This window comes from Sinocyclocheilus anshuiensis, unplaced genomic scaffold (genome assembly GCF_001515605.1).
Source record: "Sinocyclocheilus anshuiensis isolate Anshui unplaced genomic scaffold, SAMN03320099.WGS_v1.1 scaffold167, whole genome shotgun sequence".
Taxonomy (NCBI): Eukaryota; Metazoa; Chordata; class Actinopteri; order Cypriniformes; family Cyprinidae; genus Sinocyclocheilus; species Sinocyclocheilus anshuiensis.
Window position 1 is genome coordinate 1,472,418 of NW_015552552.1, and position 25,377 is coordinate 1,497,794.

At 37.2% G+C, this 25,377-nt stretch overlaps 1 protein-coding gene and 1 long non-coding RNA gene across 2 annotated transcripts; one reads left to right on the forward strand and one right to left on the reverse strand.

Annotated features, from left to right (window-relative positions):
• Window positions 1-342: 342 nt before the first annotated feature.
• Window positions 343-18,478, reverse strand: LOC107664467 (methylmalonate-semialdehyde dehydrogenase [acylating], mitochondrial-like). The gene is made up of 12 exons (XM_016455041.1): window positions 18,310-18,478; window positions 17,683-17,727; window positions 16,834-16,908; window positions 15,933-16,094; window positions 12,690-12,768; window positions 10,563-10,865; window positions 10,334-10,455; window positions 8,257-8,446; window positions 6,610-6,791; window positions 5,946-6,125; window positions 1,726-1,824; window positions 343-923 (listed from the first exon to the last, which is right to left on the reverse strand). The coding sequence occupies exons 1-12, from the start codon at window positions 18,346-18,348 to the stop codon at window positions 819-821; spliced, it is 1,581 nt and encodes a 526-aa protein (XP_016310527.1). The 5' UTR covers window positions 18,349-18,478; the 3' UTR covers window positions 343-818.
• Window positions 17,685-25,377, forward strand: LOC107664469 (uncharacterized). Its single transcript, XR_001631457.1, has 4 exons — window positions 17,685-17,750; window positions 24,434-24,486; window positions 25,129-25,178; window positions 25,261-25,377. It is a non-coding gene; the product is annotated as an uncharacterized LOC107664469 (long non-coding RNA).

Sequence of the window (25,377 nt, forward strand, 5' to 3'; positions counted from 1 at the left end):
TTACGCAACAATGGCGCTTTAAATTTTGAAAACAAGTTATAAAGTACAAGTTTTTGAAAATTATACCGTTATTGCCTCTACGTAAACGACAAAATGCAAATTTGCGAAAACAGTTCCTCATTCGCATACATATTACGTGTTTATGTAGTGTTTCTTTACAAAGTGACATCGCCAACTACTGGCCTGGCATACAGCATTTTAAGTCATTTTCCCGGATCATTCCGACAAGTGTTGTTGTCATCTGTACATGAAAAACGCAAAGGTCAAATTTTTATTTTTAGCACACTGTTGTTGTGTAAATGTAAAAGTAAACAAGATTTACAAGAACAAATTCATTGTCTTGTTTATTGAGGCAAACAGGCCAAAACAGTCTTCTATTCAACAGCAGTTCACAAATGTTGCATATTTATATAGACATTCATATTTAACAAGACAGTATGCTAGTTGAACAGTTCAGAAGAGCCAGCTAGCTATAGATAGTAGAAGTTGTTGCACTCAACCTTTTTTGCAGACTTAATACAGCTCGTCAACACCCAAAGTAAAATTGTGTTGAATGTGGAGTCATTATTTTCTGAAACAGAAACTTCGGCTATATCAGGGTAAGAACGGCAAACCATTTGACATACAGCGGTCTAAAGCAATTCATGCTTTGTTAAAAAAATTTTCTCAACTTATTGAACAGTGAAAGAAAAAAGTTCACATTTTTGGAATTATTTAACTACATATGAGAGTATGTTTGAAAATATCCATCTGTACATTAGTTAAAAGTATTGTTGAATTTTGGGGGCCAGAGAGGAATTTATGCAGGTGATTAATACTTAACGTCCCATTGTTGGCATGGTAACAGCGGGGGACTTCAGGGTAGCATCTTCTGCCTTCCACTGCGAAGTAACAGTTTTGATCTGTGTGTAGAACTGAATGCCCTGTGATGGAAAGAATAGCAAAATACTAAAGACTAAACAATGACTCAAGATTAGTCATCTTCTTTTTAATACCCTCTCAAAATGACAATGACATCACATGAGAAATGGCAGGTGGCTGGCAAACTTACGCTGGCGGGAACAATAAACCACTTGCGTCAAAACATGTCAGTCATTGTTTTATGACAAACTACAGCTGACGAAATTTTATACCAAAACATATTTTACAGCCAAACTCAAATGGCAAACCAAATGGACCATGCCTGTGACCTGATTTTAAACTTCAGCCGGTTCATTTGGGGAAGATGTGGCCAATAAATTCTCCATTTTCTATTCATTTATTTTTTTTATTTTTTTGCTCCATGGCAGAATGTAAATACAATTTTTCTTTTTTTTTTTTTTTTCAATTTAGTATTTTTTTTATTAATTGTATAATTGAATTGAGTATCTGTATTTCTGTATTTTACATAGTCTTTGACAAAAATGCAATTTTCTCTGCTTTTTGTTCAAAATGTTTCTTTATGAAACTTACCCACATTCAAGTTTTTTTTTTTTCTTTTTTACATGCAGAAGCTCTGTTCTTTCTTTTGACATATTGCATGTTCAGACATTCATACAACAAAATATTCTGGGGGCCAATACATTTTGTAAAAAAAATGATAAAAAATGCTGACTGTGGCTGGCAGATTTTTTTAAAAACACTGGCAGCAAAAGAGCTAAATGACTATTGTATTTTAGTGTCTAATATAGATCTATTCCGCAAAGCATAATATCACAAGCACTATATCCAGTCGCAAATACTTACTTGCTTTCCATAGAAATTGGTGTCACCCCTGAAGGAGCCTCTGGAACCGGTGAACGAAAACATGGGCAGTGGGACGGGGATTGGTACATTAACTCCAATCTATAAAAAAAGCAAGCAGTACATTAACAGACGTCTCAGAGGTCAGCTGCTTTTGCCCTCATGAGCAGTCATGTTCTCTGCATCTCACATATCTGACACACTCACACCCTGATGACAGTTAAGACAACAGTGTACCCGTCAGACGCAAAGGCATTTTTGTCTGCCGCAGAAAGCTGTATGCTTTCCTCACGTCTCTAGACACCATGTGGGAGAGACGGTTTGTAAATTCTATACATTACCGCTTCACGTTAGTCTCGCTGCTCAAAGTAAACCTAGAAATCTCACCATACAAGTGTAGCTCCAACCTTTCCAGTGTGTATTGAAGAGCATGTCCACTGCGCTTCACTGTCAATGTAGCAATTAAAGTCCCGAAATAGGACAGTTTAAAATGAGTGTTAACCTTTACTAGATAGCAAACAAAAGCAAGGGAATGATCCCAGTAGATTTTTTTTTTTTTTTTAAGACGGTTTCTTCAACTAAGTGCCCGGAGGACCCTATTAAAAACACATTTGACGATATCAGAAGTTTAATTTGTCTCCTAAATTTTCACAGAGAAATTTCCACATATCAAAATGATGTTTATTAGCTGGAATTCTTTTAACAAAATCGCTGATTTCTTCTCTTAACCTACATACATGTAAATAATATTTTTGCATACACTGACAGTTAAAGCTGGACCTGAAATGATGCACAGAAATATTTTTTTTTTTTTAAATCACATTTCATATTACACTGGGGTAAGGGGTACTTCGGACAGAATTGATAGTAATAATTTTCACACAGTAAATATCAAAATGATTCATGATTATTACACTTTTTAGATTACTGTAGATTTAAATATTTAAAATTCATATGTTCACATCATATATTCATATGACGGATCTTCATATTTTAAAACAGTGATGAAATTGAAGAAGCAATAGATCTTTCTTCCATAATGTCACATGTGAGTGAAACAAATTACCAAAAAAGTAGATCGGTTGTTCAATTTATTAGCTGTTCACTGGATGGAGGCAGATCTGAATGCGAGCTTGCGGTCAGCTGTGTGAAAAGGACAGGATTTATGTGGACTAAATGATTGGAGAAGTCTGGCATATGTCACTAGAGAAAAGTCTGCCGCTTCACTGGAAGATCCAATTATGACATTTTTAACGAGGTTAAATAAATAAATAAATGCAACTAAACATACATTTGGGTGAATCACTCAATAATACTCATTTAGAAAAAATAATAATTTCATGCCTAATTTAAGTTTCAAAGTCTGATTATGTGACAATGGTTAAACAATTACATCAATGCACAAAGGCCATTTGAAATGTAGCAAATATACAGTGGTGTGAAAAAGTGTTGGCCCTCTTCCTGATTTCTTATTTTTTTGCATGTATGTCACACTTTAATGTTTCAAATCATCAAACAAATTTAAATATTAGTAAAAGATAACACAAGTGAACAACTTTTAAAGGGGTCATATGATGCGATTTCAAACATTAAAGTGTGACAAACATGCAAAAAAATAAGAAATCAGGACTGATCACACCACTGTAAATGATGGCATGGTTAAAAGTTGTAATATTATATTTATGTAACAAAAAGTAGTTTAAAGTTGTTCTAATAAAAATAAAAGCCTGAGACTTAAAAGTATCTGAAGTTGAAGAAACGAACATCTTTGCTTTGAGAACAAGCTGCTGTTGGGCTTCAGCTGTGTATGGAAAGTGTGGAACAATCAGCTCATTCTATTGAATGTGTTGACGAAGCAGTCGACACACAACTGAACGCCACAATCTTTTGATCTTGAAATGTTTTTTTTTTAAATGCGGTTGAACAATTTGAGCCTTCTGGCCGAAGGTGACTCGTGAGGGAATGGACGGAGCGAAAAAAGCAAAAGGAGGTTCTTGTATGCGGGGGTTTTGGAGGCCAGCTCAGCACATGGCCCGTGCCGTGTACTCCAGCATGTGAATCGCAAACACACGGCATAGCTGCTCGCCACGGGCAAACAAACCAGGTAAAAAGGGGGCCGTTTTTGATCAACAGGTTGCAAAGGGATCCCTTTTGAGTTTAATTTAAGACTTTGGGCTTTACCAGCAAAATATTTTGGCACAGTGCTGTTTTGATTAAAAAGCACATATTTGCTGTGAACTATTTGTAGTGCACATGTTTTCTGGTCGCAGCTGTACATTTTCAAAGCTGTGGCAAACAAGGTAAGTCCAAATGGAAAAAAAAATTCTGTTTTTACATAGATTTTTAAAGGAAGGCTTGTGCTACCCCTAGTGTATATATGGCCACTAAAGAGGCAAGACTTACATCCAAACCGTGCTTCTTGGCTTTGGGTCGGGGAGTGGCGCCAAGGGGATTTTACACATTTCATTTACATCACGTTCTAATATTTACTCTAGAGGTGTGCCTGGAACTCTTCACCTACAATGGTCTTGTCAAGAAGAGCCTACATGACGTGGAGGAGCCCAATACGACATAAGTGAACATCAGCATGTCTAGGTCGTCTATAAGGAGGCAGTTTTCCAGTCACAGACTGACCCGAGGTCTCTCAAAGGTCTGACTCTTGCATGCACCTATTTCAAGTCACACAGATACTGATTTGACACTGTTAGGGGCCATTTATCCATTCCAATGCACTACTTTTCCATTGTTTTTCTAAGTACACGTGTGAGACAGACGTGTATGACCGTTCATGTCTCGCACATGAGTTCTGTGTTTTTAAGACAGCGTGTGAAGTTAAAAGATTTTCAACTGTTACTCGCAACGCCGCTCAACCAATCAGAAGACGTACTTATAATGGCTGTGTCCGGATACACTGATTTATACACCATTTTTTGAAATGATTATGACAATCTGTTTCTTAAAAGAATACAGTAGCTTTCTATTCTGCTGTTTGGCTGTTTATATAATTTTCATTTTATCACGTGTCTCAAAACCACGCATTCTGCACAGCGTTTAAAAAAAAAAAAGCATTCCTGAGTGCTGCGTCTCGCATTTTTAGATGCAAAGACACTTTCTGTGTGAACAGCCCATTACACTGCATATCATTAGTAGGGCTGTTTCTATATAATCAGATACTGATATACCATAATTTTTTTCTTTTAATATAGCATCAATATGTTTATTGATATGAGCATTCCCATTTCCTGCAGTCCAATGAAGAACCAGGTCACCCAAATACACTCTAAAACAAGATATTCCAATGGGGTAGCTATTGTGCATTTAAAGGGATAGCTCACCCAAAAAATTTAAATTCTGTTATTAATTACTCACCCTCATGTTGTTCCAAACCCGTAAGACCTTTGTTCATCTTCAGAACACAAATGTGACCCTGGACCACAAAACCAGTCTTTTAAATTTTTTGAAAGCTGAATAAATAAGCTTTCCATTGATGTATGATTTGTTAGGATAGGACAATATTTGGCCGAGATACAACTATTTGAAAATCTGGAATCTTTTTATTTTACAAAATATCTTCATGGAACTTGATATTTACTTAATATCCTAATGATTTTTGGCATAAAAGGAAAATCGATAATTTTGACCCATACAATGTATTATTGGCTAATTGCTACTAATATACCTGTGCTACTTATGACTGGTTTTGTGGTCCAGGGTCACAAATTAAGATATTCTTGATGAAATCCTAGAGCTTTCCTGACCCTGCATAGACAGCAATGTAATGGACACGTTCAAGGCCCAGAAAGGTAGTAAGGACATAGTTCATGTGACATCAGTGGTTCAACCGTAATTTTATGAAGCTACGAGAATACTTTTTGTGTGCAAAGAAAACAATTTCTTCTCCTCTGTGTCAGTCTTCAACACACGTTCACGAGACTACCTTTCTGGGCCTTGAACGTCGTAGTACCGTTGCGGTCTATGCAGGTTCAGAACACTCTCGGATTTCATCAAAAATATCTTAATTTGTGTTCCGAAGATGAATGAAGGTCTTACAGGTTTGGAATGACATGACGTTGAGTGATTAATGACAGAATTTTCATTTTTTGGTTAACTATCGCTTTAAGTTATTAGTGCACTTATGAAAGTTTGATGCATTGGAAATTTGTATTATAAACCCAGCCCTGTTCATGATGTATATTTATAAAAAATAAAAAATAAATACTCACCTGACCAACATCGACTTCATGAGTGTATTTACGGGCCGCTGCACCGTTGGTGGTGAAGATGGCAGTTCCGTTGCCATATGGGTTCTTATTGACTATTTTAATGGCATCATCCAAGCTGTCAGCCTCCAGGACCACTAGCACAGGTCCAAATATCTCCTCATTATAGCACTTCATGTCCGGCTGAAATTAAAGTAGGACAAACAACAAGTGGACAACATTACATGGTCTTTGCATGATACTGGCATGTTCTAACTTACAGCAATTAAAGAGATTTCCTTACTACCATGTTGTTGCAAACATATAGGACTTTCTTTAGTCTATGGAACGAACAATTCGATATTGCAAAAAGCTGTTTTAGCCCACCTGAAAGTCATTCGGGTCCAAAATAACACTGAACCTCATTGACTTTCACTGTCTGGATTAAAAAAAATATATATCTTTTTTGGTGTTTCACAGAAGAAATAAATCATACAAATTTGGAAAGACATGAGGTTGAGTAGCTGGGATTCATTTATTCATTTAGTAGACACTTTTATCCAAACCGATTTACAATTGAGAAATACAACAAGCGATTCATTATAAAGAGGCAAATAAATACAGGACGCACTCGTAATACAGCACTTGAACACTTCTTGTACAACCTTGTAGGCATTGTGGCTCTCACCGTGACACTGCTAATGATGGTTGGTCCAACAAAGTTGCCGTTTTCGTAACCCTTGACCTTCACGTTCCTGCCGTCAAGCAGCACCTTGGCACCCTCATCCACACCACTCTGAATAAGGCTGTTGACTCGCTGTTTGGCCTGAGGCGAGATGAGAGGTCCCACATCAGCTCCGGGCTGGTCACCTTACAGAACAAGCAAGAGAAGAAACAGGAAAATAAAGACATGATTAAGAAGCTATGGAGTTTTTACAAAATGCACTTAAACTACAGCAATAACATATTCCATCAGAATGGAAATTCATTCCGAAATCCTTCATTTTCATCACGTGGCACTATGTTACAAATGCTAAATGAACATACTATTCACTACATAACTAATGGTAATACTGAAGCAAAAATCAGATCACATATAAATGTGTGAATTCATGTCGTCAGTAATTCAGGTCACAACCTAGATGCACCAATTTGCTGAATTATTACTGTACTGTAGAGTTAAGTGGATAGCTAGCAGAAATTGTAGCAGTTTGTCTTCCAAACAACAGTTTAGTTGGTTAACCAAAAGTTTAGACATCCTAAAATCTGGAGAAATGGTTTCTGTATCGTTTGTTTTGTTGATTTTTGCTGACTTTCCTTTAAATTACCCCTTTTTACTGGGTTGCAACCAAAGGGATTGGTACTGGCATATCCAAACACATACGAACAAACACACAGCCACACACACACAATTTTAGATACCCTGAGGCAATATGTCTTAGAGGTCTGTTATAGGGTTTCAGAATAGCTGCTGCGGTTTTGCTTCTCTGATTACAATTTTCATCTGCAGAATTTTTTTCAAACATTTGATCAGCCCATGCTAATTTCTGGTCCCCTTTATACCACAAAATGTGCTTCTGCTTTGTGGCATGACCAAGACAAATAGTGCGTCTATCCTCTGGGTGAGCTGAACATGCTTTAAGTTGCTCAGGGAGAGGTGTGGTCATGAAGGCATGGGTGGTCTACGAAAAGGCCAAAAAAGAGGGATAAAACAAACTGAATGAATTCAGAGAAACTCTACATGGAGAGGAACTACGGAAGAGAGATTTTATTCAATGAATGTCATGTAAAAATAGTCTAAAGAGACTATTTTTACTATTTTATCTAATTATTGTACATGTTTTCCTGGTATAGCATAGTGTTTCCTAGTCTTGGTGGTCCCAGAAATGCAAATAACTAAATTGGTCAATATTGTGTCACTGTGTACTAACTAACTTGTAGTAAAAAAAGCTTTTTTTTTTTACTGAGAACAAATATGGGACCTAACAGAACCACAGCCAATTGGCATATTTAATGTTTTACGAAATATCATTGGTCTAAAATTTTGTTGCATGCCTTTCATTGTAGCTATTTAGGATTATTGCTCTAGGTATATGTAAAATTGTTCACATTTTGCTCCATTTCACAAACCGTTGAGTGCGCCAACCTTTGAAAGTGCAGATGGACACGTTTGCTGCAATGCAACCAACCTAAGTGATATTCGATAACTTGCTGGAACGTGGACATATTTTGGACTTTATTGTATTGCGCCTGACTAGGACACAGTGCTCCACAGCCCAAACTCGATCAGATTTGTGAGACACATAAAAAAAAAAACACAAAAAATCTCAAGTACCTGCATTGACACGGAGACCCTTTGCACGTTCAACCAGCTCAGGCAACCAGTCTCGTGCTTCTCCTACAAGGACGGCAGTGGAAAGTGCCATACATCTCTGACCTGCTGCTCCAAAAGCAGCACCAACAAACTGGTTTAGTGTGTTCTCTTTGTTAGCATCAGGCATCACCACACCGTGATTCTTCGCCCCCTGGTGGACAGAAAATGAGATTATAAGGAAGCAGCTCCACATTTTCACCAAACTACAAATTCTAGCACTAACACAATGAGTGAAAACAGGCAAAGTAAAAGTGGGTGAAGAAAATGTGATGGACCGCAGACCTTGAAAACCGTTCTAATAGACTGGCATAAGATTCAGATTCAAAATTCAAGTTGATTTGCAAAACTACAATAATCTGGAAGAGATTGTGGTAGTGGAGGGGGTGGTTGTGGGGTTTAAGAAAAGTGAGTTTATCTGCAGTGGGAGCAAAGGAGGTGGGATCTTCTGTATTAAATCCAAGGCATTTGAATAATGATAGTGTATGTTTTTCCATAGTTTAATGTATTACACTGCTGTCCATCATCTTTGAGTCTCTCATGCTAACTGTGAAGGCAATAAAGAATGCAAAGGAGTCATCTCCAATTTCCTGAATCTTGAGTCTAAAATTGCAGCCTCATTATGGAGGTTAAGAATGAACCAGAATGATGCAGATTCATTTGTAACCACATGCTGCCACCATCTGGCCACTGAAGTTGTACTGAGAAATTATATACGTGAGCAGTGGTAACAAAGCTACAAAGTTGGGAAAAAGTAGCTTGTTACTGGAAAAGTTACACTGTTTAAAAGCATCTGAGCTATTGTCATGCTACTAAAAATCTCGCATAGCTATTTTAGCCAATTACTCCACCCCCTGTACATTTTAGAAGATGATCTTGGCCATTTTTTTCTATATACTAAGAAATTGCAAAAACACCATATAGATATAACAAAAAGTCCCATATTGCTCAAGCACTGCAGTAAATTCTAAGTATTTACTGACTGATGATGACTTCTGACACCTAAATGCCACTTCAGAAGCGCTTCTGTGCCACCTTTGCAGTGTAAATTTGGCACTATTAAACAGATTTGTTCATTACCTTTTAGTATGTTGAAAAGTGTGGCCAGGATATTCTCCAAAACTCACTTTTCATGTTCAATGGAATTAAGTAAATAATATGGAACTACTCACTTAAAGAAGTTTAGACATCTTAAAGGAATAGATCACTCAAAAATGAAAATTCACACTAACGTTGTTCCAAACCTATAAGCCCGATTAATCATTGAAACAAAAATTAAGAGATTTTTAATGAAACCAGTAAAGTTTATGTCCCTCCATTGAAAGTCCAGTTAACCAAAACTTAGGAAATGCCAAAAGATCATAACGTCATCATAAAACAAATCCATATCATATTTGCTATAAGTTTAATCGCAACATATAATCATTGCAGTTAATAGTGTTCACCGTCTGTTTGACTACATGTCATTAACTAACTGCGTGAATTTTACTGAATATTTCTGCCATATGGACATCAACTTGAGATAGTCACCACTGATAAGCTACAACTAAATATAATGTAGAAACTTAAATTTTCTGTAAAAGTGCTTTGCAACGATTTGTATCGTGAAAAGCGCTATACAAATAAACTTGAATTTAATTGAATACTAATCAAGCGGCAACAAGCTTCCGTGACTACCATATGTGATGTGCTCTATGTATGTGTATTTATGAGAAAATGAAAGCCTAAATTAAACCGGTCTTCACAAGACTTTAACCGCTCATTGTACAGTATATGTATTTGGTTTATGATGCCTTTATGACCTTTCTGGTTACCTGGAGTTTCAATTAAACGACAGAAACTTCCCGAAGCTTAACCTAAATTTTATGGGTTTAGTACAACAAGAGGGTAATGTAAATGAAAGAATTTTTATTTTTAAGGTGAACTATCCTTTTAAATTCAGAGAGGCTTAAGTATGATTTTTTTTTGCTCATAACTGAACAGACTTTCACATGCAATACAGTTTTCTGTGAAATACATTAATTTCATGCTCAGAACCAACCATGTTGCTCTGTACTCTTTTGCCATTTTTGGAGCCTCTCTCATAGATGTACTCGCCAGCCTGGTTGGAGCCTACAAAACTGATGGCTTTGATGGCAGGATGGTCACAGATGAAGTTCACAGCTATAATAACACATGGGAAAAAAATCATTTTGTTATCTCCACACAGAATCTGGATCATAATGTGGTCAAAATATTTATAACCCTTCTGCTTCTATAATTTTCCATACCGTCATGCTGTCCGTGAATTATGTTTAATGTTCCATCTGGAGCACCGGCGTCCTGCAGCAGTTTGGCCAGCAACATGGCGCAGCCAGGCACCCTCTCTGAGGGCTTCAATAAATAGCTGTTCCCGCACACCATGCCCATTGGGAACATCCAGAGTGGAATCATGGCAGGGAAATTGAAGGGGGCTATACCGGCGCATACGCCAATGGGCAACCGGTATGTGTATGTGTCCATGTCTTTAGTGATGGAGGGGAGGGTCTCGCCCAGCATAAGGGATGTGATACTACAGGTGTGCTCCACCACCTCTGCAAGACCAACAAACAACTACAGTAAATAATGTGAAGGCACACAAACAAAATGTGCAAACAGTTATAAGGCCAAAAACTTTCTTAGGTCCTGTATCACTATCTGTAGCACTACAAAAAATATCCCAAGTTATTTTCAACCTTTTATTATTTTCAATGCTTATTTTGTCATTCAAAGGTTTGGGGTTGGTAAGATTTTTTTTTTTTATGTTTTTGAAAGAAGTGTCTTATGTACCTACCTTAAAAAATAGAGTAATTACTGTAAAATATTAACATTTAAAAATACACTTTTAATTTTAATCCATTTAAAAATGTAATTCATTCCTGTGATGGCAAAGCTGAATTTTTAGCATCATTACTCCAGTTATCAGTGTCACATGATTTTTCAGAAATCATGCCAAGATGCTGATTTGCTGGTCATAAAACATATCTTATTATTAGCAATGCTGAAAACAGTTGTGATGCCTACAATTTTTGTGAAAACCATAATACTTGTTTTCAGGATTCTACACAGAAAGTTTAAAAAACAGCATTTATTTGAAACACAAATATTTTATAACATCATAGATGTCTATTGTCACTTTTCATTAATTGAATAATTATTTCTTTTAAAAAAGTATTAATTTCATTAAAAAAAAATGATAATAATAACAATAATCTTACTGACCCCAAGCCTTTGGTAGTGGTAGCGTTTGGTAGTGTACAGGAATTCTCATTTTAAAATAAAATCACTTGTGAATCCAACAATAAAGTACTAACTGTCCTTTGAGACCACTTTTTTTTTTTTTTTGACGGAGCAACTTCTGGATTTTACCTGGAATTTTTTAGGTTTACATTTTTGAGTTTGTTATGACTAGACATAACTGGACACAAACAGATTTGATTATATCACACATTTGCGGTGCTTAAACCTCCTTTATAAGGTTATTTACTGTAAACGCATTCTGCTTGTCTACAATTTAAAGGATTTAAAGGATGAGTCAAAATGATTGTCTGTAGTAACAGTCAGTATGGGTTGGTGCGTACTGTAGTCATTGGGTTGAAAGTAACTGACTATTCCTTATAATGTTCTACACTCTACAGTCTTAAAGGGGTCATATGATGCGATTTCAATTTTTCCTTTCTCTTTGGAGTGTTACAAGCTCTTGGTGCATAAAGAAGATCTGTAAAGTTGCAAAGACTAAAGTCTCAAATCCAAAGAGATATTCTTTATAAAAGTTAAGAGTTAACCACGCCTACCTAAAACAGCTCATTCTAACACGCCCCCACATACCTACCTCACTATGTGGGAAGATTTGCATAACGCCGCCCAAATGTTCACGCAAAGAAAGAAGGCGTAACTTTTATTCTCGCTGTAGTATTGTTGCTGTCGTGAAGACGCTGTGTGTTTTATTGTGAAAGTGAAACTACTTTGTTTGGTCTTCCAAAAGAGGACGATATTCGCTTCGTCATGCCTAGAGTTGATCTGTGCTGGTCGCTGAGGGAACACATCAACTTTGCGCTGTGGATTGCCGGATCGGCTTTCACCGTGGACGAAGCGGAGTTCAGCCCGGGGTCGTCACATGTGGTTGCCGCTCCTTCGTCGGATCCGCCGGCCGTGCCGTTTCTCAACCCCGCTGCCTCAGCTCACTCTAGCCCGGCCTCAGCTCACGCTAAGCTGCGGCTCACGCTAGCATAAACATTTCATTACACCAAATACACAAAATAATGTTCTTTTTAGCAGCATCATATGACCCCTTTAATTACTACATTCAGGAATTAACTAACATGGCACTAATTGCTCTTAATATTACTACAGAACTGTCTCAAGAATGAGAAACTCACGCAGTCCTCTGAACACATCACCCTCAGCATCAGCCAGGGTTTTTCCCTGCTCCAGGGTTATCAGCTTGGCCAGCTCTTTCTGAAACACAAATCAAATCACATATACATTTAGCAGGCAGTAAGGCAGAACAATTAATCAAATATGGCTTAGTGCAATTATCAAAAGGTTGGAATTTAATTAAATAAATATGCACTGCATGATTCAGAGACCATGATTCAGTGTTTTAGAGCGGCTTGGTCTGCAGTAAATGCTGCTCCACTTGAATTACATCTCTGATAAATATGCACTGCATGATTCAGAGACCATGATTCAGTGTTTTAGAGTGGCTTGGTCTGCAGTAAATGCTGCTCCACTTGAATTACATCTCTGCATCTGCTCTGAGTTTGGGTTGTGCCACCCATTTCACCATATTTGTAATAAGCGTTTACAAACCTGTTGCCAACAAAAGAGAATTTTCAAGGTCTCCCTGCAGTTTTGTTTTTTTTAAAGCTTTATGGTTTATGTTTGAAAATGATGAAATTAAGAAAGAAATTCATATTAAAGGGGTCATGAACTGCCTTTTTTACTATATTATACTGTTCTCTGAGGTCCACTTATAATGTTACCAAGATTTTTACATCAAAAACATCATCATTTAGAAGTAACGGGCTATTTTCTGTCCTGTTTTTGACCCCCTCATCAGAACGCTCTGTTTGAATGGGGTAGACTCAGAAGTAAACGCCCACTGCTGTGATTGGCTAACAGTTGTGAATGTTTGACAGTCTGCATCCTCCCTAGATGGATGCTGTTGTGTTTTAGTTTAAAAACGCATAAATACTCACATCAAACAATCTGTAATAACAGACAAAGCAATAGTGACCACGTAATAAAAACAGTTTAAGGCCGTTTCACACCGAGTGCGATGCGAAAAAGCGAGGCGAATCGCCAACGATCATTGCTTGAAGCGTAAAACAATTGATCGCCTTCTGCTAATTCATGCCTGCACGGTAGGTGGCGCTGACCAGCAATGCATTTTTTCCTAATGTAGCCTATGTATCTCGTATAAGGCTTTTACACCGTTCACTGCTCTACACAGCATTAAATTAATATAAATAACTTTTGGTTCTTCATCAGAAACACAAACTATCCATAATGCTTACAAGAATACATCTGAAAATATAATCAGAGGTACAATTAGCATCAAGCTACATTTCAAAATGTATGTAATTATTAATGTTTTGGCTCAAACCCCACTTTAAACCATCATCGAGTGCTTCTGATTGTGATCTAAAATGGATTTTGATTCTATAGTAGGCAGACATGCACTCTTTGTATGTTATAATGGACTGAACGCTACCTGCTTGAGCGATGAAAAAAATAAATAAAAATCGACAGGACGAAAAAAAAAAATCCTCACTTTTTCACGTCGTGAATAATTGCGCCTGGTGTGAATATCCCCATTTAGGGATGAATTCTTTCGATTCAAATCATCATCGCGCTGAACGTTCACTACGTTTTTTGCGTTCAGTGTGAAAAGGCCACTCACACTTGTGTGGTGCGACATCGGATCCAGTATAATCAGCACAGCATCATCTTTTAGTTTCAATCTTTCTGAAAATCCCATGTCGTATTGTGCCTTTTTTTTTAAACCAATTTCATGGTATGAAGTGAACAAAGGACTGAGTTCTTACTGACGCGGTCTGGAACTGCATTAAAAATAAAGTTCATCCATTCTTTCCTAATGCTGCGATCAGAAGGAATTCAATGCAAAGACTGTTTTTTCCACAACTTGGCACTTCACAGCATCTTGTTGTCTTCAGAGCCATCTTTATCGTTTGGTTTCTGCATAGACCTGCGCGTACGCCTCTCTCGTAAACACTGCATGCGTGAATCAGTGGGCGGAGCTAAACAGGCAGCGATGTAGAAGCAGGCGTTGATGTTCTGCGGATGTGGTGTTTTCCACACTATTACATCATAGAGGGATACATTCCACAATCTGTCGTTTTGGCACACTGGCTTCAATATAAGCCGTTTTTACACCAATGAGAAAGTTTTAAGTTCTGAAACTTTCAGGATGTTTTTAGAGTACAATGACCTCTTATATGTCATGACCCCTTTAAAGGGTTAGTTCACCCAAAAATGAAAATTTTGGAGTACCCCAGAACGTAATCGTGCACGTGCTGAAAGTAAACAACGCTGATTACGTTGATTATGTTCTGGGGTACTCTCCAAAATGGCGGAAGACGGTAACTCGGGGAGAAGAATTGCTGAACAAATTATGTTATTATTGTTTTCTTTGCGCACAAAAGTATTCTCGTAGCTTCGTAAAATTACGGTTGAACCACTGATGTCACATGGACTCTTTTACCAATGTCCTTGATAGTATACGTTTCTGGACCTGGGAACATTGCAGTTGCATTGCTGTCTATGGGAGGGTCAGAGAGCTCTCAGATTTTATCAAAATTATCTTGATTTGTGTTCCGAAGATGTTCCGAATGTCTTACGGGTTTGGAACGACATGAGGGTGAGTAATTAATGACAGAATTTTCCTTTTTTGGTGATCTAAGCCTTTAATATTGTAATTTTACAGTTGTATTATAAATTAAAACCGTTATTATTGTTGTCGTTGTTCTTTTTCTTAAAAGCTTGCTTTTATTATTTGACAGTAAACTATTATAACAGAAATATTTTTATTTATTATTTTAATTTAATAATAACAACAATAAAATTACTTTTATTTTACTTAATAATAATAATAATAATAATAATATTTTAAATGCATTTAAAAATCACAACTACAATTTTTATGACTTTTTTCATAAAAAAAGTAATCATGATAAGCCCTAGTAGCCCTTGCCGGCAGAGTGTTTTCTTCAAAAGTCTACCTTTCAACTATTCACATTACAAATTAATAATGCACTATTAATAGAGTAACAGTTTGCACAATTCTATTAAACAGCAATCCAGTTAATGAAAACAGGGTTTCCACAGCTTTATACAAATTTTCCAGACCTAGGAATCACAAATCCCTGATATTTCCAAGTTTTCCATTGCCATGAAAGCCCAGTGAAAACCTTTCAACTGAAGATCCATCACTGTGTTACTGTACGGATCCATATTTAACAAGCATAGCAAGTGTGTAGAACAGGATCTAGTAAAATGAAACCTAAATAATACTAATTTCAACCATAAAGTCTGGTGTTGATTGGAAAATTAATAAAAAAACAAAACAAGCGAGTTGAGGATGTGCAGCAGTAACTTACAATATTGTCTTTAATGAGCAGCTGATAGCGAAGGAAGATCTGCTGGCGGGTGAGGATGGAAGTTTCAGACCATGTGTGGTACGCCCGTGAGCACGAGTCCACGGCGGCCAACATCTCCTCTTGTGTGGCCTTTGGCACTCGACCAATGACCTCGTTGGTGGCCTGAGGAAAGCGCATGCATTAGAATTCAATCACAGAGACAGTTCATCTGTAACTAATGGTTGGATTGTGGCCTTTTCTCTGCAAAGTGCTGATACAGTCACTTGTAAAAAAATAAAATAATGTAAAAAAAAAAACTCTGATTGCTGACGAAGGTTATACTTTCTTGCTGTTAACATTAACTAAACATAAAAAAACAGCACAAACGATTCAACCACTTATAACAACCAAAGCAACTTAAAAAAAAAATGTCCACCTTTTACGTACCAAAAACCCAGACTGTATTTAAACTACTCTAATGTGATATTAACCAGAGTTCCTGAAATATAGAGTGCAAATAGAGCGAAGAAACCAACAAGCAATTATTATGGCATCTACTGTGCAAAGCAGATTAAAGCAAAGCTTTAGAAAATGGTTACTCTCTATGTTTTCTCTATTGCTCCTTTTGCACATTGGTAACAGTACAAAATAATCAATGAGCAAACATTTTTAAAAATGTAAAAAGAACTAACAACATAACTGAAGCTGTTTTATATACTGATTGATGGTATAACTAAGGAAAACTAAGTAATGCAGGTGTTCTGTGTTGTCTAGTCAGGTTGATCAGCACAAATCACATGTGCTTAAACCACATTAATCTAATGGGTTTAACTTGGCCTAAGTGTGGTCAATGAATGTAATCTGTTAAACTGCTGTGTGTTAAACTGCTAAACTGATGTCTGTTAGTACAGTATGAACTTACAGGATTGTGAATGTCCAACCATTCTGGACTCTTGGATTCGACAAACTTTCCATCAATGAACAACTTGGTGGTGGGCTGAGAAAGGACAGAGAAAATTATGTAATATGAATGTAAAAAGCAAACGTAAAACACAACTCATTAACAATTACAACAATAACTTTCTCAAGAGACTGATAAGATGATAAATTGCATCTTAAGACTAGATCTGTTCAGATTTTCAGTCACGTAGTGTATTCCAGTCTTTACACAAGACAATGTCAGTGTTATTCCTCTTATAAGAGGGAGATAAAAGTCTAGAATGAATGAGTGATTGCTCTGGTCACTGTCAGATCATATAGTCTAGAGCCGCAGTCCTGCAGAGTTCAGCTCCAACCCTGAAAATAAACCTCACCTGCCTATAGCCTTAGTAATCCTGAAGACACTGATTAGCTTGTTCAGGTGTGTTTGATTAGGGTTGGAGCTGAACTCTGCAGGACTGCGGCTCTCTAGGACCGAACTTGCCTACCCCTGGTCTAGTGCAAGGTTCAGTACGAGGCAGTGGTGTGTGGTGGTCTTCAGAAATGAGGAGGCAAAGTTTCATGTGATGTTTACATTGTGTAAAGACTAAAAGCTTATGGAACAATATTGAAAACGGTTGACGACCTAGAACAACTGGACATATAAGCAACATCTATACAAAGTCCATTGTCTGCTTGCCTCATAATCACTTAACTACTGTGTTTACAAAGTTTTTGACATATTAGATAAACTTTCTCTTAACCCACATATTACTCTTAGCCCCAAGCACAAATATGCACAATACGTGGGTATTGATATACATGATACATCATCAAATACATGATAACTTACCACAGAGGAGGAGGAGTAGCACATGCGTCCCATCTGAAGAGGAACCTGCAGAACAGGTCACAGCACAGGTACAATATTAAATGATCTCCGTTATTGTGTCTGGGCAGATCATTTCATTAGATAGCAGTCAGTATATTAAACCTCATGTATAACTGCTGTGCACTTACATTTATTTAACTTGGTTTGCAATCAGCATAGAAAGGAAATTAATGGTTTATACAGCTTTCGATGAAAAGAAAAACTCTCTTTAGATACGGATAAACTGCTTTTCTGATTGCATATAGGACTAAGCTGTTGCTCAAAAGTATTCATGCATGAAGTCCAATGCTTTCTAGGACTAAGATAATAACACTAGTAGCACTTAGCGCGTATGAACTTGACAAGAACTGTCGTGAAATGATATAACAGCAAAGGTAGTATCTTTGTGGTGATTAGGCAATTACTACAACATCTTACATACTATTTTTATAGTGTATTATATATAGAGCTGCTTTCATTGTGGCTAGTGTGCAACAAAGTATCTGCTCGTGGTGTTTGACCGTGAAGTTGATACTTTGACAACATGACGTAACGTCAAACTCATACTACGTGTATGACTGTAAAATGCGATGCTTTTGTGTTTCTTACCCTCTTCTTTACAAGGGAACGCATTAATGTCGCGGCCATGATGGAATTCGTAGATTAATGTTGTATTCAGCCCCCGAATGTGCGTCCAATCCCCGCCAGAGGACGTGCGCCGAGACCTGTGCCCTACAGACGAGCCGCTTTTCCTACTGCGACTTTAAGAATGGGCGGGATATCGTGTTCAAACAGCCAATCATGTGCTAAAGCCAAATACTCCCCCAAATTCAGGAAATCTATTGGTTAGGCCTCGCAGATGATGGACCAATGGCAGTGCGCGTTTGTTTAAAGGCGTTTCTTTGATGACACAGGCACAGATCATAGGCGAGAGCTGTTGCGTAGGAAGTGATAGGATATTAAACCTGTCAATTATTAATTACAAAGACAGAAGGCATGTGACAAGTTTATGTTATACGACAAAAAAACATTAAGTACGTTATTATTTCATTTACTTCATATAATTAAGGTCGGTGAAATCTTTCCAGTTCTGATGCAAAATCATGTAAATGCATTGCTTTGAACTACAGTGTTTTGAAGTCAGAATCATTGTAGCAAATCGGTTCGTTCAAATGGTTCATTTTATATAAAAACGATTCCCTTTTTTCACGGTTTCACTATTTTTTATTTTTATTTATTTATTATTAAAAAAAATTGTAAAACAGTTGCTTACGAATGTTTTCGGTCTTGTCGTGGTTGTTCTATGACTAAATCTCTGACAGAGATCCCTCACCTATCAGCCAATCACTGTGTGCATAGTTAATAAGCATGCTGACATCGTCCACAGCAATCCAAAGGTCAACCCCGCCCCCTTACACTTAGCTTAAGACTTCTTTCTATTCCTTTGTCTCAGCAGCTTTGTGAATAGGTTTTAAGAGAAAACTCTTTGCTAAAAACTTTTACTGCTATTTAGGAGAAGTCTTGGTAAGATAAACATTTTTGTGAATACGGGCCCTGGTCTCATCATCATCAGTCTGTCTGGAATGACATCAAACAGAACAAACTGAGACAGACTCAATCCAGAAGAACTGTGGCGACGTCTCCAAGATGCTTCAAGAAACCTACCTGCAAAGCTACAGTACTGTTAAAAGTTTTAGGCACTTGCGTAAAAATGCTGTAAAATGAGAACGCTGTCAAAAATAATGTCATAAATAGATTTTCTTTATCAATTAACCTATTAACTACATAAAATCAACATTTGGTGTGAGCATCCTTTGTGTTTAAAGCAGCTTTTGCCCTCGGTGCACTTGCACAGTTTTTCAGGGAGCTTTGCAGGTAGGTCTCTTGAAGCATCTTGGAGACGTTGCCACAGTTCTTCTGGATTTAGTCTGTCTCAGTTTGTTCTGTTTCATCATGTCATTCCAGACAGACTGGATGATGATGAGATCTGGACAGTCACAAGCCTCCCGGTTTTCATCCAAAAAATCTTAAATTGTGTTCCGAAGACGAACGAAGCTTTTAGAGGTTTGGAACAACTTGGGGGTAAGTGATTAATGACAACATTTTCATTTTGGGGTGGAGTATCCCTTTAAGCTTTGACTTAAGTGTCAACAAATTCTTTTGTTGACACTTAAGAAGCTAAAAGCAACTTTCAGTAGTCTAAGTCTAAGACTGATTCTTAAGTGTTGACTGAGGTGACACTTAAGTGTTGTGAACTAAGGACTACAATGATGTCAACACAAATGGCTGAGCTCAGCCTCTGAATCAGCCAATAGTGAGCCTGCTCATGTGAAGTCACAGCAGCACAACACCAATCATTTAATGTAACTACAATAAAATCATTTAATTAAGACACTGAAATATTTTAATATTTAAATGTATTTTTTTAAATGCTTTGCATTGTGCAAAATTATCACAAATTATTACTGCTGCTTTGTTTTCTATTAGTATGTCTCCTCATTTACAGTTGGAGCAATGACGTGAACATGAGTTCCATCAATGGCTCCAACAACTCCAGGAAAGCCCACAATCCTCATAAAAGTGGCTTGTTTTTGCAATATTGTTTGGCGGTCAGTTGGAAAGTCAATAAACTGCCATATAGTACTGGCCAAAAGTGATGTCCAGCCTAGGAAATTTGACATCTTCACCCTTAACCTCTTCCACTCAACAAGTCAATGCTCTAACTGCAGAAATGAAAGTAGTAATTACATTTTTTTGGCTGGAGATCAGTGAACTGGCCTTTATGACGTCATGGGAGAGTCTTGGAATGTAGATAAGGTTTGTCCAAGAAATTGATTTTGTTGCTAGGCTTTTGAAAAAAAGTCTCTAAAGGGATGAGGAAGTGTAGTGACAAAAAACACTGACTACAACATACATTATTTACATTTCATTGGTCCTCTTGTTTTTGCATGTGTTCATCATTTCTTTGTATGACAGCATGGACAAATATTATGACCGCACAATTTGGCATGTTTCATTGCATTATCACCACAAATAAAACAACTGACTAAGCCACTATGCAATTTTTTTATTATTATTACATTTCTAACTTTGTCAGTTACAAAAAAAACAAAAAAAAGACTTTTTGATCTTGACAATCAAGTTTGTATCGTTTTATCAACTCCATATCATATAAGTCCAATATGTCATATTTTCACTAGAAAGTGTTTGTCTCCTCTTTGCTGCCATCTTGTTACTCCTAACTAGGTTAGAAGACCTCTTCAGCTCTCTTAAATAATTTAGGAGCTGAGACCTAGTCTTAAGACTTATGAACCTTTATGAATCACTCTTATTCTTAAGTCTAGGAATAAGAGTAAAAATACGTCATTCTTAGGATTTTGACAGACACACTTAGTACTAACATTTTACTCTGAGCGGCTTTATACATACGGCCCCCCAGGGCCCGTATTTATCAAGCCTCTGAGAATTACTCTCAAGAACGTTGCTAAGAATTTACTTAAAGGGGTGGTTCATTGTGATTTCACTTTCTTAACGTTAGTTAGTGTGTAATGTTGCTGTTTGAGCATAAACAATATCTGCAAAGTTACGAAGCTGAAAGTTCAATGCAAACGGAGATATCGTCTTTTAAAATTCCGGCAGTTTAATGCCTACAAAAATGGCTGGTAGGGACTACAACGAGTTACTTCCCGGGTTCGTGACGTAACAAACCCAGATAAACCTCGCCATCGGGAAAAGGTAGCAAAGGGGGCGATGCCATGCTGCACTGCTTTAGAGAAGAGGAAGAGAAAACTATGGTGCACATAAAAATCTATTCATACAAGAATCGCGATTCTGTCTTCTAACGATTCTAATGGATTTACAAGTTTCAAAATCAATGTTCTAAAGCAGCGGTTCTTAATACTGTTCCTCGTGTCCCCCTGCTCTGCACACGCTCTGCATCTCTCTCTCTCTCGTTCAGCTCACCTCCAACAATGAACTGTTACAATTATATGCTTATTTTCACATAGTTATGAGAAGTGTTAAACATGGACGCGCGTGCAGTTGCCGTACTGTATTAAAGCTTTAATCAGGATAAAACTGTATATTAAAAGCTAACATAAGCAGTAGCATTTACAAATAACAGCGTATCTAAAAGTATGACAACAACAAACAAAAAACATAGGCCTACCATTAAAAGCCTAGAGGCGGTTTAGCCAATCACAACACACTGGGCTAGCTATCCAATCAGAGCCCATCGCCTATTTCTGAGGGAGGGGCTTCATAAAAGAAGGAAATGATCAGCCCGTTTCTCAGAGAAGGGACAGAGAGGTGTGGAATAAAGGTAAATTATGTGAAAAATAATGCGTTTTTTAAAAAACAAAGTGTTAACACATGTTAGACTGCACCCCATAAACACAATCAAGCCTAGAAAAAACCCAGTGAACCACCTCTTTAAGTGTAAAAAAATTCTTGGCTCAAAGCTGCACTTAAAAGTTAGTTATCAAGCGTCATAATTTAAGTGAAGTGTAGGACTAAATCTTAAGGGTCAGTCTTAGAGTTGATTCACAACACTTTGTGCCACAAACGGGATTTTGGATAACGAAACACACATGGACCAATCACTGAATAGATTTCCTTATTTAAGAATATTCTCAGGTAAATTCACGTTGAATGGTTACATTTCTAATAGTTTACATTCAACACACATTTGACAATAAAGCATTTTCAAGAGAATAGCCTACATTATGGGAAGGAAACGAATTGTCATCACAACCTTCAATTTAGGGTTGTGCCGGTAGACGATAGTATCGTGTATCGACGATAGTCAGAGATATCGCCTGTGGCTGATTTTCTTTGACGACAAGAAGACGATTATTATCATTATTATTATCATCCATCAAAAATATAGGTGCCTATCTTTAGTGGTGCAGCGCAGAGAGCCGCTTCAGAAACTTGCCGCGGCGCAGTGGGTTGCCGTGATTTTGCCAAGTAAGACGTGTTCCTGGATCAACATCTTTTGTTAATCCTGGATCAACATAACTGTCCAAAAATATAGACTTAACCCAATCGCTACCCGTAAACCTAACCCTACCCATAATTTATTCCTAAAAACAGTGTGAAATGATAGCTGATTAACAAGGGTGTAGAAGCACCTAACCCTGATTGTAAGCGTAAAACAGATATTTCCTGAAAAGTTATCCCTCAATTCTGATTGGTTGATTGGAATGTTGTTCTAGGATCAACAAGGATGTTGATCCAGGAACATGTTGTACTTGGTGAAATCACGGTCACCAGTAGCCGTGATCAGCTCCGGTGGCCGTGTCGGAGCCGTAACGCACCGCAGGCGTGTGCAGTGTAAATAAGGGGTAAGAGATTTATTCATGATACAGTGTAGGTAGCTTCACTGATTATAACGGGAGTGTTTTTAAAGACCATATAATACTCGCACTAGACTGAAGTCAGTTATGATGTTCTTTGGTAATGTAAATATTCTTTGCTCGTTTCTGTTTAAATAACTGAGGAAATGTAACGGTTTTATAAACTGCTCGTCGTCAAACATTTCAAGAACATTCTTCCTCTCCTGAAAGATTTGCGCATGTCTCGGTCTCCTTAGCGCCATCACAAGCCCCTACTAGCAACTCCTAACCACTTGAGAGACCTCTCAATTTGTCTTAAATAACTGGGAGAGTTAGAGTGATTCTTAGCTTTAAGAATTTTGATAACTTGTTTTTATACTTAAGTTTGAAAGTAGGAGTAAATTTAATGAATTCTCAGCACTTGAGACTAAAATGGCACTTTGAGAAGCTTGATAAATATGGGCCCAGATCTCCAGGGGTGTGGACTCGAGTCCCAAATTTGATGACTTGCAACTCCACTCGACATAATTAAAGAAGACTTGAGACTCGACTTGGACAGCAATGACTCGAGACTTGACTTGGACTTGAGCCCTGTGACTTGTAAAGACTTAATGATCAGATCAAAGTCGTTATAGACGCGTCCCTGCAGCGTGCTTGCGCTTGACTGGCAATAAGCCGGATACTACGTTCAGGGAGCGCTGGATATATAGGCTAGTATAAATTACTGGAGTAATAACACAATTTACGACAAAAAAAAAAAAAAATCACATGATTCGTCTAGTAGCGATCTCCGCTCGTGAAAAGCGCTGCCCTGTCCTTTGATCGCCGCCCAGCAGACACACGGAGCGGGCATGAGCAACGAGATCACTTCACTGGAGCTCGCCTCATCATCACTGTGACCGCTGCTGTTAAATACTCCTCACTTCTTCTGTTTGTCCGACACCGAGGTGCACCATGAGTGACGGATCCGCATCCCGCCACGACCCTCGCTCTCTTCCAACTCGATCTGCTTTCATTTTAATTTTAATTTGTAATAAACACCTCTGAGACCTGTTTTTGTCAGATATCCACTGTTTTTGTTCGATCAGTTACATTTTATTTGCATGTGCATTTTATTTTATTTAAACCTCCATTAAATTTAAAGTTAATCCATAATCGAGATTTAAATCTGAGTTTAAACCTGCTTCTTTTTGAAGGTTTAAAGTTTGGTGCAACAGAATTATTAGATAAAACTTGATTTAATCTAGATTTAAAATTAATCACTGCAAACCATTGTGAAAATACTAGTGTTCTAATAATTTTGTATTTTATCTTTGACCCAGTTACGGTCTCGACATGTTTTCACACACGATTGCTCTAACTGTCTAATTGACATTTATTGTATCTCTTATTTGAAGCCCTAGAGCATATCCTGAAGCAGACAGCAGGAAAATACTGTGTTGGTGATGAGGTAATAGGCGTGATGTACTTTATCAAATATATAAAATATTATTAATATAAACAGCAGTATATGATATACACTACTGTTCAAAACTTTGCTTTGTTAATGCTTTTGAAATAAGTCTCATGTTCACAACATATAGAGTAGAAAAATAGAATAAAAACAGTAACTTTATATATTTTAACTTTAAATATTATGACTTAAAATCGCAGTTTTCCATTTGCATATATATATATTAAAATATAATTTATTTTTGTGATGGCAAAGCTGAAATTTCAGCATCATTACTCCGTCTTCATGTGTCACATGATCCGTCAGAATTCATTGTAACGTACTGACTTGCTGCTCAAGAAACTTTTTTTGTTTTGTTAATATCAATGTTAAAAACAGTTGTGCTGCTTAATATTTTTGTGAAAACCCATGATATTTTTTTCGGAATTCTTTGATGAATAGGAAATAAGTTTGCTTAAAAAGAACAGCAATTTTTTTTTTTAAACGGAAATATTTTGTAACATTTAATTGTCTTGAATGTCATTTTTGACAAAAACAAAAAAAAAAAATTACTAACCCTAAGGATTTGAACAGTAGTGTTTACAAAATCTAAACTCCGTTTTAACATGCTTTCAAATATTAACATTGCTACACTTCTAGGTATCCATGGCAGATATTTATCTTGTGCCTCAAGTCTACACTGCTGAAAGGTACGATGTCTCTTTAAAGCTGACATTAATGTTTATGCAATGCAAAATGCTATAATTGTCATTCTACTGTCTTTTACCAAAGGTTCAAGGTGGATATGTCCCAGTTTCCTACTATCAGAAGGTTAAACCAGACCTTAATTGAGATTGATGCTTTCAAAGCCACTCATCCATCACGTCAGCCTGATACTCCTGATGATTT

What these genes read in the sequence shown, in the direction of transcription:
- LOC107664467 (XM_016455041.1), bottom strand. Translation starts at nt 18,348, where the DNA reads ATGGCCGCGACATTAATGCGTTCCCTTGTAAAGAAGAGG. An exon ending in TGCTCATTAAAGACAATATT is followed by an intron (nt 12,769 to 15,932) that starts GTAAGTTACTGC and finishes TTTGTGTTTCAG; the next exon opens with AAAGAGCTGGCCAAGCTGAT. An exon ending in CCATCATTAGCAGTGTCACG is followed by an intron (nt 6,126 to 6,609) that starts GTGAGAGCCACA and finishes CTTTAATTTCAG; the next exon opens with CCGGACATGAAGTGCTATAA.